This window comes from Gambusia affinis, linkage group LG09 (genome assembly GCF_019740435.1).
Source record: "Gambusia affinis linkage group LG09, SWU_Gaff_1.0, whole genome shotgun sequence".
Lineage (NCBI taxonomy): Eukaryota > Metazoa > Chordata > Actinopteri > Cyprinodontiformes > Poeciliidae > Gambusia > Gambusia affinis.
Genome location: NC_057876.1, coordinates 7,612,374 through 7,629,426, shown reverse-complemented (window position 1 = coordinate 7,629,426; position 17,053 = coordinate 7,612,374). Strand labels below are relative to the sequence as shown.

General features: G+C 38.2%; 3 protein-coding genes across 3 annotated transcripts; 2 read left to right on the top strand and 1 right to left on the bottom strand.

Annotated features, from left to right (window-relative positions):
* Positions 1–1,314: 1,314 nt before the first annotated feature.
* On the bottom strand, positions 1,315–3,763 carry nxt2 (nuclear transport factor 2-like export factor 2). The gene is made up of 4 exons (XM_044127595.1): positions 3,596–3,763; positions 3,325–3,411; positions 1,997–2,141; positions 1,315–1,899 (listed from the first exon to the last, which is right to left on the bottom strand). The coding sequence occupies exons 1-4, from the start codon at positions 3,608–3,610 to the stop codon at positions 1,715–1,717; spliced, it is 432 nt and encodes a 143-aa protein (XP_043983530.1). The 5' UTR covers positions 3,611–3,763; the 3' UTR covers positions 1,315–1,714.
* psmd10 (proteasome 26S subunit, non-ATPase 10) lies at positions 3,199–9,050 on the top strand. The gene is made up of 6 exons (XM_044127594.1): positions 3,199–3,445; positions 4,321–4,566; positions 4,658–4,756; positions 4,874–5,020; positions 8,234–8,400; positions 8,546–9,050. Exons 2-6 carry the CDS (start codon positions 4,453–4,455, stop codon positions 8,697–8,699), a joined length of 681 nt encoding a protein of 226 aa, XP_043983529.1. The 5' UTR covers positions 3,199–3,445; positions 4,321–4,452; the 3' UTR covers positions 8,700–9,050.
* Positions 9,051–12,064: 3,014 nt separating this feature from the next.
* Positions 12,065–16,976, top strand: LOC122837308 (X-linked inhibitor of apoptosis). Its single transcript, XM_044127593.1, has 7 exons — positions 12,065–12,217; positions 13,241–13,529; positions 13,623–14,175; positions 14,294–14,393; positions 14,515–14,593; positions 15,655–15,694; positions 15,988–16,976. Exons 2-7 carry the CDS (start codon positions 13,293–13,295, stop codon positions 16,179–16,181), a joined length of 1,203 nt encoding a protein of 400 aa, XP_043983528.1. The 5' UTR covers positions 12,065–12,217; positions 13,241–13,292; the 3' UTR covers positions 16,182–16,976.
* Positions 16,977–17,053: the final 77 nt, after the last annotated feature.

Genomic DNA, 17,053 nt, shown 5'->3' with positions numbered 1-17,053 from the left:
TCTCAGATGTTTTGGAAGTGATACTGTTGTATTTTTCGTAGATTTCTTTCGTACACGTCTCTAGAGTGGTTGGAATAGTTTGTGTTTCTTTTTGTGGAAATTCCTGTGTCGCTGGTGGCACAAGTCTTTTCCTAATGCTTGTGGGTTCCAGCAATTTGCTGGCTTCTGCTTCAATTTTTGAGAACTGACCGTGACTTCCAAGAGAAGTTATCATTCAGGAAGTTTCCAAATTTTAATGCTCTGGTCCTAGAGCGGGTTTTGTTAGATCTTTAGCCTCATGATGGAAAATACTCAGATGCTGCATAAAGCCTGGATTGTTGCTTTTATTATTCATGGAAGTGTCTTTATTGGCCCACTCCCTCGGATCAGAAGCTACTGTAAACATTGATGCAACAGGATGCGTTGTTATTGACTCACATGACTTGGAATAGAGCTTCTGCGGTGAAATCAGAGGGATAATTCTGCCGTACAAAAGAAACTTATTTTTTTATATTTTTTTTTAGCAGAAGCAGCTTCTTTGTCACAAATCCTGCTGCTTAGTTAGACTAACTCTGCACTGGTGGCAGCACAATCCTGTTGTGATTTTACTTAAGTAAGGCTAGCTGATAGCTTTGGGCTGAAATCTGAGCTTTTGTGAAGTTTTAAGATAAGAACAACTGAATATCTATTTACAAATTCAACACGATTATCTGTAAGCATTGAGGAAATGTTGGCGATAAAACCTGAGATCACAACATTCAGGACCATATAGTGGATTACTCAAACTTGATGTCTCTTCAAATTAATTTGTCTAAGATTCTTAAAATACAATCTCAAATACTTAATCTGAGATACTTAAATCACTCAGCCTTTTCTGTGAATAACAACTCCAGGCATTATGATAACGTCAGTAACACTAGATTTACGTTTTGTTTATCATAATTTTTACTTGAGTTACAATATTTACACCCAAAAAGAGCATATTTTATTTTATATACTCATAGAAAAATAAGAAAAATATCTAATAACTGCCTGTTTTTTATTAAAAGTTTCTGCTATTTACTGGCAAAGGACAACAAGCACTGCTATAGTGGGATTTCTCACAACTCTGGATTTGTTTCCTCAACATTTTCATTGTAATCAATTACAGAGGAAATTGGTATTTAGTTTCTTAAAACACTGAAAAGATTATTATTTTATTTTTTAAATAAAGGTCAGAATACAATCCTACAAACCCGAACCAAAAGCAGCTGAGGTGAGCTGGAGTTAGAATGCCCTGCAAAGTAGAAAACGTTGAACTCGACAACGTTGCAGAATTAAGGACAGTAAAAATAATAATATAAAACTTACACTTTATTTTTGTGCACTTTTTTTCCCCCAAACAATATTAATAGTCCAAGTGTAAATCCAAGTACAGATTGTTTTTGATGAAAGCTACATTCGCACAGACTCTGACAGAACCCGAATCGCAGCGGGAAAACGAATCGGCATTATTATCCCACTCAAAGAAATCCTCCCGATTCAGGCTGCTGAGCATTTTGAATTTTTGCTGTAATTTGTGGTTTCAAATGTTTGAAATTAAAACATTTCAAGGTTCTTTATTGTCGTGTATGACTTTTCAAGATAAAATTATTGGCACTCGATTTGTACAGTTTTACTTTACAGAAAGCACAGAAGCCTCATGAAAAGGTAGCTGCTGCCGAGCGTCCGGGTTTAGAAACGCAGAACACGAGGCTCAGCTACTCCAGTCTTGAAATCGGAAACAGTCGCTGGCAATCTTCCAGACGGGCTGATCGCTGTTTGGTGAGGCCTGAGCTGTGAGGAGGAAATTCTGGTTGAAGAATCGCTGTTTGTTCCCTTCGAACTTGGCGATCCCACCGGTCACTACCAGCAACGTGGTCTGGCCTTGGGTTGCTTGCTCTGAGAAAAGACAATGTTATGAGGATGTTGCGTTATCTTGTTGCGATTACAATTTTTTACATTTTTTTTAGCCTAAAATTATTGAAACTTCGCTGACCGTGAACCGGCTGACAGTCCAGAGTTTGAACCTGGAACTCGCTGGACGGCAGCGACTCGAAGAACTCCCCCAGAGCGTCCTGTCCTGAAATCGCATTGCCGTTCCACACCAACGTGGCTTTGTCCAGGTAGAGCCGGGTCAGGTTCTGAAACACACGAGTCAGTCAATAACAGCGGCCACGAGCGACCCGCGCCATCTTAAAACAGAAATCCGTCTCCTCTGTTGGACTGGGTCTGAAAGTGTTGGTAATCTCAAGGTAATAATGTTAAAAATGAATTTTAATCCAGAATTATTCAACAGGACTGAACCACTGGTTTTCTGTGTTGTTATTGAATTTTATTTTATTTCATTTTTTTTATGCGACTCTAATAACTACTTTTATTCAACATCCAATTAATTAGCACATTGAGCAGCAGCACAGTTAATCCCTGCAAAATAAATGTAATCGACGCATTTTAATCTTTACGATTTTTAGGAACATCTAGCTTGCAATTTATAACTTCCTGTTTCCTCATAGGTATAAATCTGATGGCGCACAAAGAGTCTTTTTTGCAACTAGGCTAGGTTAGGAGCCATATTTATCAGATGCTACCTTTTTCATGCCTGGAAAAAAAGGCCTGCCCTACCATAATAAATGTCAATGTGAGCTGTTTGCCGATTCAAATGAGATTATAAAAAGGGTGGAAGTCACTTCAACGGAGGGTGTGCCATCATCAACTCTTTGAAATGTGAGATTTCAAATAAAAATCTGTTGGACTATGTTGATCAATTGAAAATGATTCAAAACGTGGCAAATGTAAATACAGAAATACTTAATCATAGATATAAAAAAAAAATAATAATCTTCTACCATTGCTATTTTTTTACTCCCCCTACCTAAATCAGGTTAGAAAAAAAATTATTTTTGAGAGATTGTGCTAAGAGGAAAAGTCAATTTATCCTGCTGTAAACTTGTAGTGCTATTCTAAAGGCGAAAAGGAGTTGAACAAAGTATCGAGAGTTTAAATAGATGGAAATTACATCATAGTTTTTTGTGTCAAATAATAATGCAGCAACAAAAGATGAACTTATTTCAATATTTGTTTGTTTGTTTCTTTTTACATAAAGATTTTGTCCGTTTGTCTGTTAACAGATCTGAAACAAAGATGAGTAGTGGATGCCACTGCTCCCCACTGTGGGAACTAAGTAACTGCAGATTTTACTAATTACAAACACGTCTCTAGACTGCAGTTTTTCCACCTGAAACACACCCATACGTCGGCATGCAGGTTATACTATAACTCGAGGGGACATGCTTGAATTTTTCATCCTGGGAACAAAATGCCCACCCTCCTTTTCTTGTCCACACAGTCGTAGTAGATGTTAACAAACTCCTCGGCATATCTGCAAGACTGGTCAGCATGGGTCCGGAAATCCTACAGAGACAAGGCGAAGTAAATACATCAAGAAGTAAGTAAGCACGATGAATGTAGTAGTTATTAGACTGGCCAAAAAGTTTGTATTAAGAAAAAGGAGCACGCGCACAGAAAACAGCTAACTAGTTAGCGGTTTGACTAAAAAGAAATTAAAATAAATTTGTAGACATGTTGATAAACCTACCAGAGTGCTCGCCATGTCTGCTCATATATGAAGCGAAACAAATAACAAGGGGAAACTGTAAGAGTTTATACGTATTAATTGTACATGATCTTTTCTCCCTTCTGATTTATTCAGCTAACAGTGCGTCCATCTTACATGTTTTACTTCCGCCTATCAGATTTTGTGACTACCAAAATAAGATGTTTGGCGCCCTCATTTTAGCCAAATTCAGTAGCGCCACCTAGAGTGGATGGTTCGAGGGTGCCGGTAAATTGCCTTTTAAACATATTGACAATTATTTTTAAAAAGTAGAAAAAAATATTTGAGGAAGGATATTTTATTTTTTTTCTTCACGTATTTATTCATTTTTGATCAATTGTGTTTATTTAGTTGTGCAAAGACTATTGAATTTTCTTTATTAGAATATACTTAAGTATATATTTTTATGATAGTGTCTTAGTTTTGACGTCGCAGTCCAATTATCAGTGGCTGCCATTTAGCCACTCCTCAAAGCCCCCACTCCTGGAGGCCTCCCCTCCCCTGACCCAATTATTAATGTTTCTATAAATAAATGTGCTTAACGATGAATAATTAATAATAATGACTAATAAATTTTTCATTTATAGATGTAGAATTGATTCATTCTACGTTTATCAAATCTAATTTATCCACAAGCCTATTAAAACGACAAACGTGTAGATCAGCGTCTTATCAGGCTTGAGCAATTGCGGACCTTTATTTTGAAGAGACCGACGTGTACCCACATCGGATGTGAAGCTCATGATTTCCTGAGTCATCCTTCAGCTTTCAAACGCAACAACGTCGGTCACCCGCACAGGATTCAACAACTTTACCGTCGCATTCAAGCACATTGAGTGATGGAGAGTTCCGTGTCTAACGTGGAGGTCTGCAATTTAGCCTTCAGCGGGCAGTTCGACAAATTAAAACACTCCATGCTGTCCGACAAAACACTTGTCGGCAAAACGGACCAGGTCAGCGTCCCCGTCTTTATGTACTCTGTTGGGCTGCATCATTTGTGACTAGTGAGGGAATGGAGCTAATGACGGCTGTCTGTGGTTTCAGGACGGCAGGACCGCTCTCCACTGGGCTTGTTCTGCTGGACACACCAACATCGTGGAGTTTCTACTCAGCCTGGGAGTTGAGGTCAACCTGCAGGATGATGTGAGCTAAGCTTTGAATTGTGATGCATTTTCTCCGCGTCCCCTCCCTAGTGACGTGTTACCTTTAAGTTGACGTAAATGGAGGCTATAACAGCGTGATGTGTTATCCACTCCCCAGGCCCTGTGGAGTCCTCTGCACATTGCTGCATCTGCAGGAAGAGAGGACATAGTGAGATCTCTGATAGGCAGTGGAGCCCAGCTGAATTCAGTTAATCAAAATGGATGCACCCCTCTGCACTATGCCGCCTCCAAAGGCAGATACGAGGTACAGTGTCGCTTGTGTAATAACAGTTGCAAAAAAAAAAAATGCGAAAGACTCCATACTTGTGTATGGGAGTGTAATTTTATGCCTTTGCATTCTTCATCTTGTCACATTTAGTCAGCTGCAGTCTTGACTTTATTTTGTTGGGGTTGGGTGTGACGGACCGATGTATAGTAGAGTAATAACTGAAGTGGTTCTCAATAAAAATCCAAAAAGTGTGGCATGCATTTTGAACCAAATGCTATATTTACAGCCTCTCGCCACTTGAGGTGTGTCTCTACCAGCATGTATTTATTTGTGTATTTTTTAAAGTTTTACCACAGATTCTTAATTGGGTTTACATCTGGACTCAAGATATGGAAAAAGCTCAACTCTAAATCATTGTATTGTAACTCTAGCTGTCCATTTATGGTTGTTCAGCTTGAAGTTGAACTTCCACCAGTCTTTTGCACATTCCCAAAAAGTTTTCTTTCCAAATTCTTCCATCTCCTTATCAACTTTTACGACCTTCCCTGGCCCTGCTGATGAAAGGTGTTCCCATAACAGGATGCTGCCACTGCCATATTCTAGTTTTAGATTTAATAAAACAGGCTTGTCGGGGAAAAAAGTAAAATATTGGTTCTAATCTGGCCATAGGTCCTGGTGTCCTGTTTATTTAGATTTTTATTTTTTTTTCCATATGGACTTTCTTTTTGCCTCAACTCAACAAACGCCAGATCGGTTGAGTGCATGGCTATTAATGATCCCGTTAACAGATTTGCAGTTTTGCAATTGATCCACAAGCTTTGTATTCGCTACTTTTCCAGTTTTGTTTTTTTTTATTTTATTTGCCTTCCACTTCACAAATATAAGATACTTTGTTAATCTGTCATATACAATGCTAATAAAGTACACTATTTTGGTGGAAAAAGTTCATGGGATAGAAATACATTCTTGAAGCATAAAGAGAAATTGATTGTTAGAGTAAAAGGTGTCCTTTATTCTTTTTACATTACCTAAATCATAGCTACTCTGTTTGTGGTGTAGGGATTTTTTGCGGGGTAAAAATGCAGCAATGATGTCATTAAAACAACCTTATTCTGTTTTTTTGTTGTTTTTTTTTGTTTGTTTTTTTTGGCTTGTTTTGAGTTAAAAAAAAATAAAAAAATTTTATTCCGGAGTAATTTAAAAGGCATTCTATTTGTGTATTAAAATGTAACCCAGCCCAGTTACTTCTGGGCTGGGTTAAGTCCCTGATGTTTCCTGACGACGCCTCTGGGTTGACCCATCAGGGGTCAAAAATAATCCTACTAATCACATTACTGCTTAAATGAGTTTACAGCTATGTCTGATATAGGTCTCCCTGCACGAGTTCTTATGATTAACCACAACCATAAATCAGGAGGTGAGGGAAAGCCAGTGTAATTCAAATACTTTTTTTCATCCCAAAGGGGAATTAAATGTTGTAAACCGTATCCTCCAAATATTGCTAAAGTGTCACTGTGGATAGTGTTGTTCTTAAAAGTCAACATTTAAAGAAAGAGGGAGAAAAACATCTGTTTACCTTCTTTTTGCATATTATAAACACTAGTTATGAACATTTTGTTTTGCCTACTTAGTTTGTAAAAAAAAAAAAGCTCCAACCTGTCAGAGTTATTGTATAGAGAAATAAACTGAGATTGTAAGCTTTCGTCATGTTGTAATCATTCTGCTACATCTTGCAGCACTTGAAAGAGGAGATACAGTCAGATTAAATGTTTTAGATTTGAGTACAAATTTTTTTGAATTCACATTCCACTCATTACTGCAGTGTACGAAGTGAAGAAAGCAGTTTCTGTTATGTTTGGGTCACGAATGCAGCTAGTCCAGTCACACCTTTGCAATGTGAACTGTGTGGGATTTTGTAATGCAGGCATGAAGATAACAAGTAACTTTTACCCTTAGGTTCAACTTAAAGAATCACAAGAGAAATACACACAATTTAAATTCTCACAGCTTTAAATGGGAGGCGTTCTCTCTGGGATTGAAACCTTAACAGCTTACAGTTCCACCAGGTTACTGTGCCGTCTGAAAGTCTTGAATGTGATGGGAATGATTGTAGAGATCAGTTCCAAATTGAACAATAAGGACGCAAAGACATTGAAAATATATTCACTTTTGGTTTTTTTTGATGCGGCTTAAATACTTTAGTGTGTGATGAGTGTGTAGAGAAAGCAATGTGAAAACCAAAAAAGAAAAATAGAAAATCAAGTTAAAATAGCATTGTGTTGGGTCAAATAAATGCCACAAATAGAGATAGAGAGACGATAAGGTGCGCTCTCCTTCGTCCGGAAATAAAAGTGAGACCCTATCAATACATTGCCACCCTCTCAAAATGACAAGCCAGGAGATGAACAGACAGCTTGTGGTAACCGGAAGAGTTGCTGAGATCCACAGCCTTGTTAGTTGTTCATTTAAAAAGAGTCTGGCCTTTAGTGTGTGCCAAACCAAAAGAAATCCTGCTGGGATTTAGAGGAACCAGCAGTCACTGTGGAAGGAAGTGCTCCGATCAGATGAGACAAAAATAAACCAACGCTCCACATCATCCTGAGGACACAGTGCCGCAGTGTGTCAGTGGTGGCAGCATCATGATGTGGTAGGCAGAGCTAAATATAGGATGGTTTTTGAGAAGAGCTCAAAAATATTCTCTTGCTGCAGCAGGAATAGCAGAATTACTCCAAACATGCATATAAATACACTAAAATGGTTTAAAGTTCAGATCAAAGCATGCGTCTGTTAAAATGACCTAGTCAAAGTCCAGACCTAAATCCAGTGAGAAATCTGCAGAACTTGAAAATCGATCTTCACCCGAAAAGACCTGGAATTACTTTTGTAACAAAACATTGTAAAGTTTTCCTTCCAGTTCCAAATGACATTCCAACGGCTTAAAGAAAAAAATCTTTATAAAGTAAATTAAATAAATTAGTGACATTACATAAGGTACTTTTTTTTTTTTCATTACTACCAGTGGAAAACTTCTAGTTTCACACTGGTCTCGGCAAAGCCACCTTCTACTTCTGCTCTCACATCCTACGCTGTTGGTTAAAATTTCCTCTAGGAAGTGGCGATCGAAAGAGGCTCTTGAGGGCGCCGAGACTTTAGATGAGGAAACGGGCTTTTCACGTTTAACAGGAAGCAAAGTTTAAAACGAGGCTGCCCACGACTGGCATGCGAGTCAATTCTGTCTCCTGTTTGCAGATCGCCTTAATGCTGCTGGAAAATGGAGCAGACCCCAATGCCATGGACAAGTTGGCCTCCACTCCCCTGCACAGAGCATCGGCCAAGGGCAACTACCGTCTCATCCAGCTGCTTCTCAAGCATAGTGCCTCAACGAACATCCAGGACTCGCAGGGCAACACGGCGCTGTACGTGTGCAAACGCATATGTCCAAAATTGTCACACGTGGATTTAAATATGTAGAATGAAAGCCATAACATGTTGCCAGACCGAGTTTTTACCTGACTTTTTGAAAACATAAAGGCACCAATTTGTATATCTTTTCTCTTACAGCCATCTTGCGTGTGATGAAGAGCGTTTGGAAGCAGCCAAGTTGCTGGTAGAACACGGTGCCAGCATTTATATCGAGAACAAGGAGGAGAAGACCCCCCTCCAGATAGCCAAGGGTGGCTTGGGGAACATACTCCGCCAGATCGTGGAGGGGTGATGCTTTCACTAACTCGCTGGTCGTGGTTTGGTTCAAACTGCTACCGTCGCATCCCGGTGAAAACCATCTTCTCACTCAGTCCTACTTCAGCAGGCCCATTGTTATTTGATGTGGTCGGTGACATGTGAAAGAGGCATTGGTGTTGAAAAGGGGTTGGACTGTTTTTGAGGCTGATCAGTACCTCCTGTTGAGGCTTTGAGACTGACGAGTCTAAGCACAGTTTTTGCAGCAGCACAGTGCGTTTTCTGTGAAAGTTAAAGTGTAGAAATGGCAAAAACGAAACATGAAGTGGCGATGAAATCTGGTTGGAATAAATTTGTTGTACCTAAATAAAAAAAATTGACTTTGTGATTGTTGAGGCTGTTTTTTTTCCTCAGTTTTTATTACTCTATTTTATAATGGAGTCACACATGGCTTTGTGCTCTCCGCCATTCTTTTTTAAAATATATTCAAAGGGCAATTTCTAAAGTAAATTGTATTAAGTTTCTCATTCAGCAAAGTACTAAATTTAACTCCTAGTACTTACATTTAACTCGGACTCCTAGTACTGTAAGCTGTACTTACAGTACAGCTTCTGAATTTAAGGTTGACCTTAAGCACATCAGTAAGTTGGAATGTACAACAAACAGCTCTGGAATCCAGTTTGGCCCAAATTCAGTCTCAATTAATCCAACGCATTCCATTGAAATTCCACTCAATTAAAATACAGTTCTTATGTGATGTCACACATCTGAGAACTTTGTAGGTGTCTACCTAACATGACGGTTCCTATGAGGTTGATATGTCAACAAAATTGAGTGTAACTATATTTTCTTTTGTTGGTCTCGAAGCCGTGGTTCATCATGTTTTACGCTGTGCTTGCCCACTAAGATGGCCGTTCAGTGGCATAGATCACTTCCTATTCAGACTTGTGGGAATTACATATTGCATGCAGTATCATTCAGTCATATTACAATGCAGTAAAAGTCAGATGATCATATAAGGGTAGCTCAAAAGTTATCAAAGAACACCAGTTTTTGTTTTATCCAGATACATCTACTGCTATGTATTGTAATGTGCTAAAATCTGTAGATAACTCTGACCACCCAGAAGTGGGTAGCAACTATTAAAATGTATTGTCTTTTTGTCTTTAGAGCTCTTATCAAACACAGCCAGAGCTTAAAGATAAAACTTACTTTATAATTTTAAAAGTAAATGCAGGTTTCATTCATCACCGGTATTAAGGTGTCCTGTGGTTTTTCTAAGTATCGGTTTCAGGACTGCATATTTTCTGTCAGAACATTCCCTGTGGTTAAAGTCCTTTCACTGAGAGAAATCCCAGCATGAATGACATTTTCCTTAGACGTACAGAGCAAAGAGTAATGGTCCGCAATGCTGTACCTCCCCCTCTTATTGCTGTGCACTGTTGGCCAGCTGGCTAAAAGATGACTAACACTTGTTCTGTGTTTTTTATTTATTTATTAATGCTTAGAAAAATATACAAAATTCAGCTGAAACTACAACTGGCAAGCTATGACTAACTTACCAGCCTATATTAGCTTGTTAGACTTGTGTTACTCTGTAAGGGACAAAAAGTGCCTTTTTTTTCCATGGCCCCTATGCTCCCACCAGTGTACAGGTGTGGGAGCGTAACAGGTATTTTTCTACATTTTTGCATAGATCTACATTAGAGTCAAAATAACAAAGATGTTCCAAGTAAGATTATACAGTAATAACTGTATTAACCGATGTATCGTTCTAACAACAGAATAAAAAACTTGCATTTCTCAATTTTGTACTTTTGTTTTAATACAACCTGAAACCTAAACATTTTTAATCAAGGCCGTACCTAAAGAGCTGTTTGGGTAGACAATGGATGCATTGTGATTTGAACAGCGGAAGTCTCAATACCTGTCTTACTACTAATACCTAGGAAGGTTTTTCAAACATCAGTTATTGCGATAAGTGATAAGTGGTTATAACCTTATAACCACTCAGTGTATAGTTGAGTCAAGACACGCCAAACAGGCGTTAGAGGGAAACGGCCATGAATGACTTTTAGCAGGTGACAAAATTGGTGTTGCCTCATCGATGTCAACCTCATGGCCACAGTCTACCACATATCTGTTTCTACAGTCATTTGCGATTGAAGTGTGGCGATGAATAAAAAATTATAAGCATGCTGTGAATGTTCCCTGTAACTGAAACTATTTGTTCTAAGAAAGCTCATGAAGTCATCTCAGTGAACTTTATACAGCAGGGGTTAGTTTCACACAGATGTTAAGTATTGTCCCCCACACGCACGGACAAATCTACAACTACTATTTGAATTTGAAAGGAGAGGAAAAAGTACAGCTTTTTAATAAAGTATAACTGGACTAAAGCTGTGTGTAGTTATATTGCATTTATGGTCAAATTTAAATAAACTCAGATTCTGTTAGAGGGCTGAAATATACATTGGTGTAAAATGGTATTTTTCCTTTGTCGTCATGCTTAAATATTTCAAATCTTGAAACAAGTTTTATTATCAGACCTAAACAATGCAAAAAGCCGTTTTCAAATTATTTTATTCAGAAACAAACAAAAAAAAAACTGTCAATGTTTTGTCTAATTAAATATTTCACAGACTCACTTTACAACAATCTACAATGATGCAACCCTGGATTGTATTTTTTTATTTTTTTTTTTACCATATCTGTACTGATCTGATGAATAACATTGGGCCAATATTATCAACCAATATTTACTTCCATCTTGTTGCTGTTTGTTTTTGTGAACAAATAATAGTGAACATGTTAGCCTGTTTTATCATGATATTTTTGGTCACAGTAAGATTTAGATTGATTGTTGTCATGATAAAGTCCAACTGATGTTTAAACACCCCAAAAACTGTCAACATTTTTGAAATTGTTAACTTTATCAATTTCAGTAAAGGTGTACTCTGACACAGCTCATAAATATCACATTTGAAATATGATTAAATGCAGTTACTGTTTAACTGAAGCAGACACTCTGTGGTGAAGTCAGTGGTGTGGCAATTTTTTCAAGGTTTCAAAAGCATAGTGAAATATATAAACAATATCGGTAAGTATTGATTATCAGCCATAGCTGTAATATTAGTATTGGTTATCGTCATTGGCCCAAATTGTCATATCGGTACATTACTATTTTAAATACGTTACTTTATAGTGAATCTACATAATGCATTTTACTGTTTGAATTTGTTAAATATTTCTTTATAATTTTTTTTTCTATTTTCAATTATATGCAAACGTAATGTCAAACATTTTTCCCGTCTTTTGATTGCGGTCAATTTTGGTCCTGATAGTAAATAAGGTCGCTTAAAATAATGAAAGCATAAAAATTCCACTCAAAACCTTTTTCGTGACGTCATCACGCTGCTGCTCCCTGAGAGGGAGGAACTGCATAACTAGAAGGGTTACTAAATAAACGGCCCCCAGCAGTCATTGTACTTCGCTGTGGGTGGTGATATCGAGTGAAGTAAGAAACTACGGACCCGTCCCAAAGACGTGAGAAAGGTAGATATTGAGATTTTCTTACCGATGCGGAACTGCGTAAAGTAGCATCATGCTAATCTAACTAGCAAACATAGCTGCCGTTGCTACTCCGGTTTAAAGGACACTATTAGAAACAGGAGCCAAGGTTAAAGTCCAAACTGAGAACTTCAGCTGAACGCATTACTGTGGATATTTTTAAGAGGATACTCTGCTTTGTTTCACATAATTCAGAGTTTGTGTATTATGTCCCATGGAACAGGATTAAGGTGACGGTAATTACGTTTGCTTTCGTCTCCGACTTTAAAATTAAAACAGTAAAATAGTTTTAAAGCTAATATCCATTCAAAAATGTGGGCGTGCTTTTATCGGCACATGGTGGTAAAACACCTTTTAAAAGTTCCCATTTTCAGTTTTAACAAAGCGTAGGCGGGGGGAAGCCATGAGAATTTAAGTGCGTCGCCGACAACTTCCTGATCTGATCACAGCTTTCTTGGGAGGAATTTCGACAGTATGCAGTGCAAAGATCACAATCGACAAAGTAAACGCACCGCCTTTTACAGCAGCTTCACACCATCCCCAAACTGATCAATGCTTGTGTATAATTACTAGGTTTGACCTTCACATAATGATTTAGAGGCATGTCCACACCGGTATGACAGCAAGGCAGCCGCAATTAAAGCCGACCTGATTACGTAATTAAATTGTTCCCATGAATTCCTAACATGTTTTCCAACTTCCTGAGTGTCAAGAACACAGCGTACCATTCCGTCCATAAAATATGTTGTGTGGTCTTCATGGTAACTATTTGCATCTATGTTCCTGGAAAGGAAAAGTGTTTAAGGTTCCCCTTCGTGCTCAGTGTCGCCCTTTGAGAGAAGTTATTATTACTGCCTTGTAATGGAGTACTGGGTTACTCCCCTTGGAATGCCCATCCCACACATGGTCTATTCAGTGTCTGCATGTGAAGAACTCTCGGCTGCCTCTCTCAAAGGACCCATTTCAAAGCCTACATATTACCAAACACTTTCTGTTTTTCCTCCTCAGACATCCTGCCCCTCTCAAACTTTTACGCACCCAGCGATTTCCTCGACCAATTATGTCTCAGCAAGGCGAATACAGCAATTTGGAATCAGACGGTCCTGACTTCTCAAACTTCGATAATCGCTGCCAGTCGTTCCGGGGATCCACCCTGGCTCGGGAAGTCCCGCCCGAACGGTTGGCGAGGGCGGGCTTTTACTTCACCGGCGACGCAGACCGCGTCCAGTGTTTCAGCTGCAATCAGACTGTGGAGAACTGGCATAGTGGAGACACGCCTGTGCAAAGGCACAAGGAGGTAAATATATTTATTGGTTACAGTAAGACCAACTTGTTTTGGGGGGTTTTTTGACTCATTTTTGATGTAACCGTATGTTTCTTGCTCGTGCAGGTTTCTCCATCATGCCGGTTCCTCGTGTGCTGCCACCCAAACAGCATGAAGCCGAATTATATTACCCCTCTCATCTACGACGAAGTTGCAGAGGATATGCAGTACCGAGTGTCCACTGGTGAAGTGGTTGACGAGACCCTCTACCCTAGGATACCTCACATGAAGAGTGAACAGGCCCGCCTGGACAGCTTTTCTTCTTGGCCCTCCAATGCGGCCGTAAGACCCGGAGACCTGGCTCAAGCCGGCTTCTTCTACTTGGGACAGGGCGACCGGGTGGAGTGTTTCTGCTGCGGCAACAAGCTGAACAGCTGGGAAAACGGAGACCGCCCTTGGGAAGAACACGCCAGACACTATCCCAACTGCTTTTTCATCCTCGGCCACGACGTAGGGAACGTCCCGCTGCTGGACAACGCAGATGAGCCGATGAGGGAAGCTCTAAACGTGAACCAGGGGAGAAATATGGAGACTTTCGAGGGGAGGCTCAGTAGCTTCGCTCACGTTCGGCACCCCGTCGACCACAAGAAGCTCGCGAGAGCTGGTTTCTACAGCACAGGTAGAGCACAGATATGAAATAGGAACCAGAGAAAGTGTTTCAATTATCTTATGGCTTTGACAGTAAAATGTTGGGATTTTCTTTTTAATGTTTTAAATTTTTTTAAAAATTTTTTTAGGGCTAGAAGACCAGGTGTTATGCTTCCGTTGTAGTGGAGGTCTAAAAGGCTGGCTGCCCGATGAAGACCCCTGGGAAGAACATGCTAAAGAATACCCCGGGTAAATGCAAACGTTTTATTTCTGGCTGTACTCCTACAGTCCATCCACAGTGATATTCTTGTTGCTGTCTTTCTGTTAATGTTTTAGTAAGTATTTTACATTTTTTTTCTCTTTCGATTAGATGCACCTTCTTGTTGGAAGAAAAGGGAGTTGCATTTGTCAACAGCGTCCACCTAAAAAGACATGAACAAAGTAGTGCTGTGAGTATTTATTTATTTTATTTTATTTTTTCCATTTTATGTTTATCTGATACAACATGAACGCTGGCTTGATATTTTATTATTTTCCATGTTTGGATATATTTATGAGGAAAAAACGCACTCATTGATGACAAATGTTTGAGCTTCCAGACCTTATGTCGTATGACGGTGTCAAAAAAACTGGAATTAAGGAATTAAGCTTTTCATGTTAATGCATCTATAAATTATGTTCAGTTTCAGTTTGTCACATCACAACTTAGGTTTTTAAGTTGCTGTCAAAATTCATAAATTAGTCATTAACAAAATTTTATTGTCTAGGTTATCTTAGTTCAGGATTTTAAACTGGACTTTTGGTTCTTAATACAAAGCAGATTTCTAATTATTATCATTATTTTTTTTTTTGCAAAACAAATGTAAAAACAAAGGTATCACAGTTGCGCTTTAGAGATTAGGATAACTCGGGCCTAGATTTTTCATGAAAGGTGCTCAAATTTGGTCCCAACACCATTAAATTTTGTGAAATAATCCTACCACATTGTCCAATAGACACTAACAAGCATTGTGCTAGTTTAGTGAAATGTATAGATTGTAAAAACCAAGTAGGTAAATGTTTTGTTCCTAGATGTCCCAAATGTTACAAGACCTTGAAGTTTGAGTTGGGCAAAGAATGAAAGTTTGGATTGGAAAATATTAACAGTACTGTAATATTTATTTTAAATGTAACTTTTATTGCTGCAGTTGGGTTTTAGTAAATCTTGTGCAGTTTCTTATGCGTATCTAATGCTATTGGTTAGCTCCCAGTGTGAGTTATTTGGAAAGTGTTGTCATTCATAACTTTCAGCTACTTTAGCGAATTCCTGAACACAATGCTGCATTGATACTGTCTAGCGTAGCACTGATACTATCTAGCGTGTTCTTTTTGAAACCAAATAAATTACTTGATTCTTGCATCGTTTTATGTTTGTGAATCTTTTTTTAAAATTATTGTTACCAGAAGTATTTTTGTTTCTCCGCATCAATTCAGTCATGTGCTGAAAATGACTTCCTGTTTTTTCTTCTAGGCTTCAAGTCATCAGAATGGATTTTCAGCCAATGAAAAAGGTAATTGTTTATAGAGTGTAATTTAATTAGAAGGCCTGAAAATTAATTGAAAACCTAAAAACTAGACTGGTGCTATCCATTGAAATTAATTAGATTCTTCAATAATAACTGTCGGTTGAAAATATTCTTAAATTACCATACTATTTTTATTATTATTATCTTTTAGAACCCTGTGGTATTACTTACAATTCTGTGGATTTCTCTTTTTGTACAACAGAGAATATACTGATTTGTAGTAGAATTTCATGCAAGTAGTTGGCCATCGTATAATTTCTTCAACCCGTTTCTTTTAGATGAGGACCCGATGGAGAAGCTAAGGAAGCTGCAGAGGGAAAAACAGTGCAAAATCTGCATGGACAGAGATATGTGCATGGTCTTCATCCCGTGCGGTCATCTGGTCAGTTGCGAGCAGTGCTCAGAGTCACTCGTCAAGTGTCCCATCTGCTGCGGAGCCATCACACAAAAAATCAAAGCCTACATCGCTTAAGGGAAAATATAAGCTGCTGTCTATCATGGATGCTGCTTTATGTTCTAAATGTTGTAATTTAAAGCAGGTGTGGTAGATAAGTTCTTCTAGGAGGGAATTTCTAGATTTCACAAAGAATAGCAACATGTACACAATATGTTAAAAGGTAATTATTACTTTTTTTTTTTTTTTAACTGACAGTTTGACTACCTACACATGTATCTTTGCGTTTCCCTTTTTTCCCACACTCCTAAGGAAACTATGCTTCAGGACCTTGTTGGCCTAAAAAAGTGTGTGTGTGTGTGTGTGTGTGTGTGTGTATGTATGCATATATGAGGGGTTGTGAAACAAATAAATTAATGTACTAATTGATAATATGTGTATATTAGATGACCTGTAATATACTTACTGCTGTAAATGCATTTTAATTATACATATATATTTTAAGAAGCTAATATTTTCACAATCATTTGGATAGTAAATAGCTGTATATTGTATGTATAGCATGTTGTTGTTGTGTCTTTGTTTTAATCGGTGTAACATGCATGTAAATACACATTTTGGGCAAACATGGTTTTCTTCCTTTCTCTAGTTTTGTGTGATGACTCTAATTTTACTTTATCTTGAGTTAAGTGGCTGAGGGGTTTCAGTCACTTTAATTCCTCTGACATTGCATAAGCTAATGCACAGGCTGAGATTGGATTTTATCATGATGTCTTGATAAAATCCCATCAAGATATTGTGGGATTTTGGATGTCAATTTTTCATCATGCAATCTTTTCTGTAAATTAACTAAATAAATCTTTAATAATCTGACTTGAGGTGCATTTGATTTTTTTTTTTATAGATTCAATTTCAACTTCTTTACTGTGATTACAGTTTCAAACAACTCC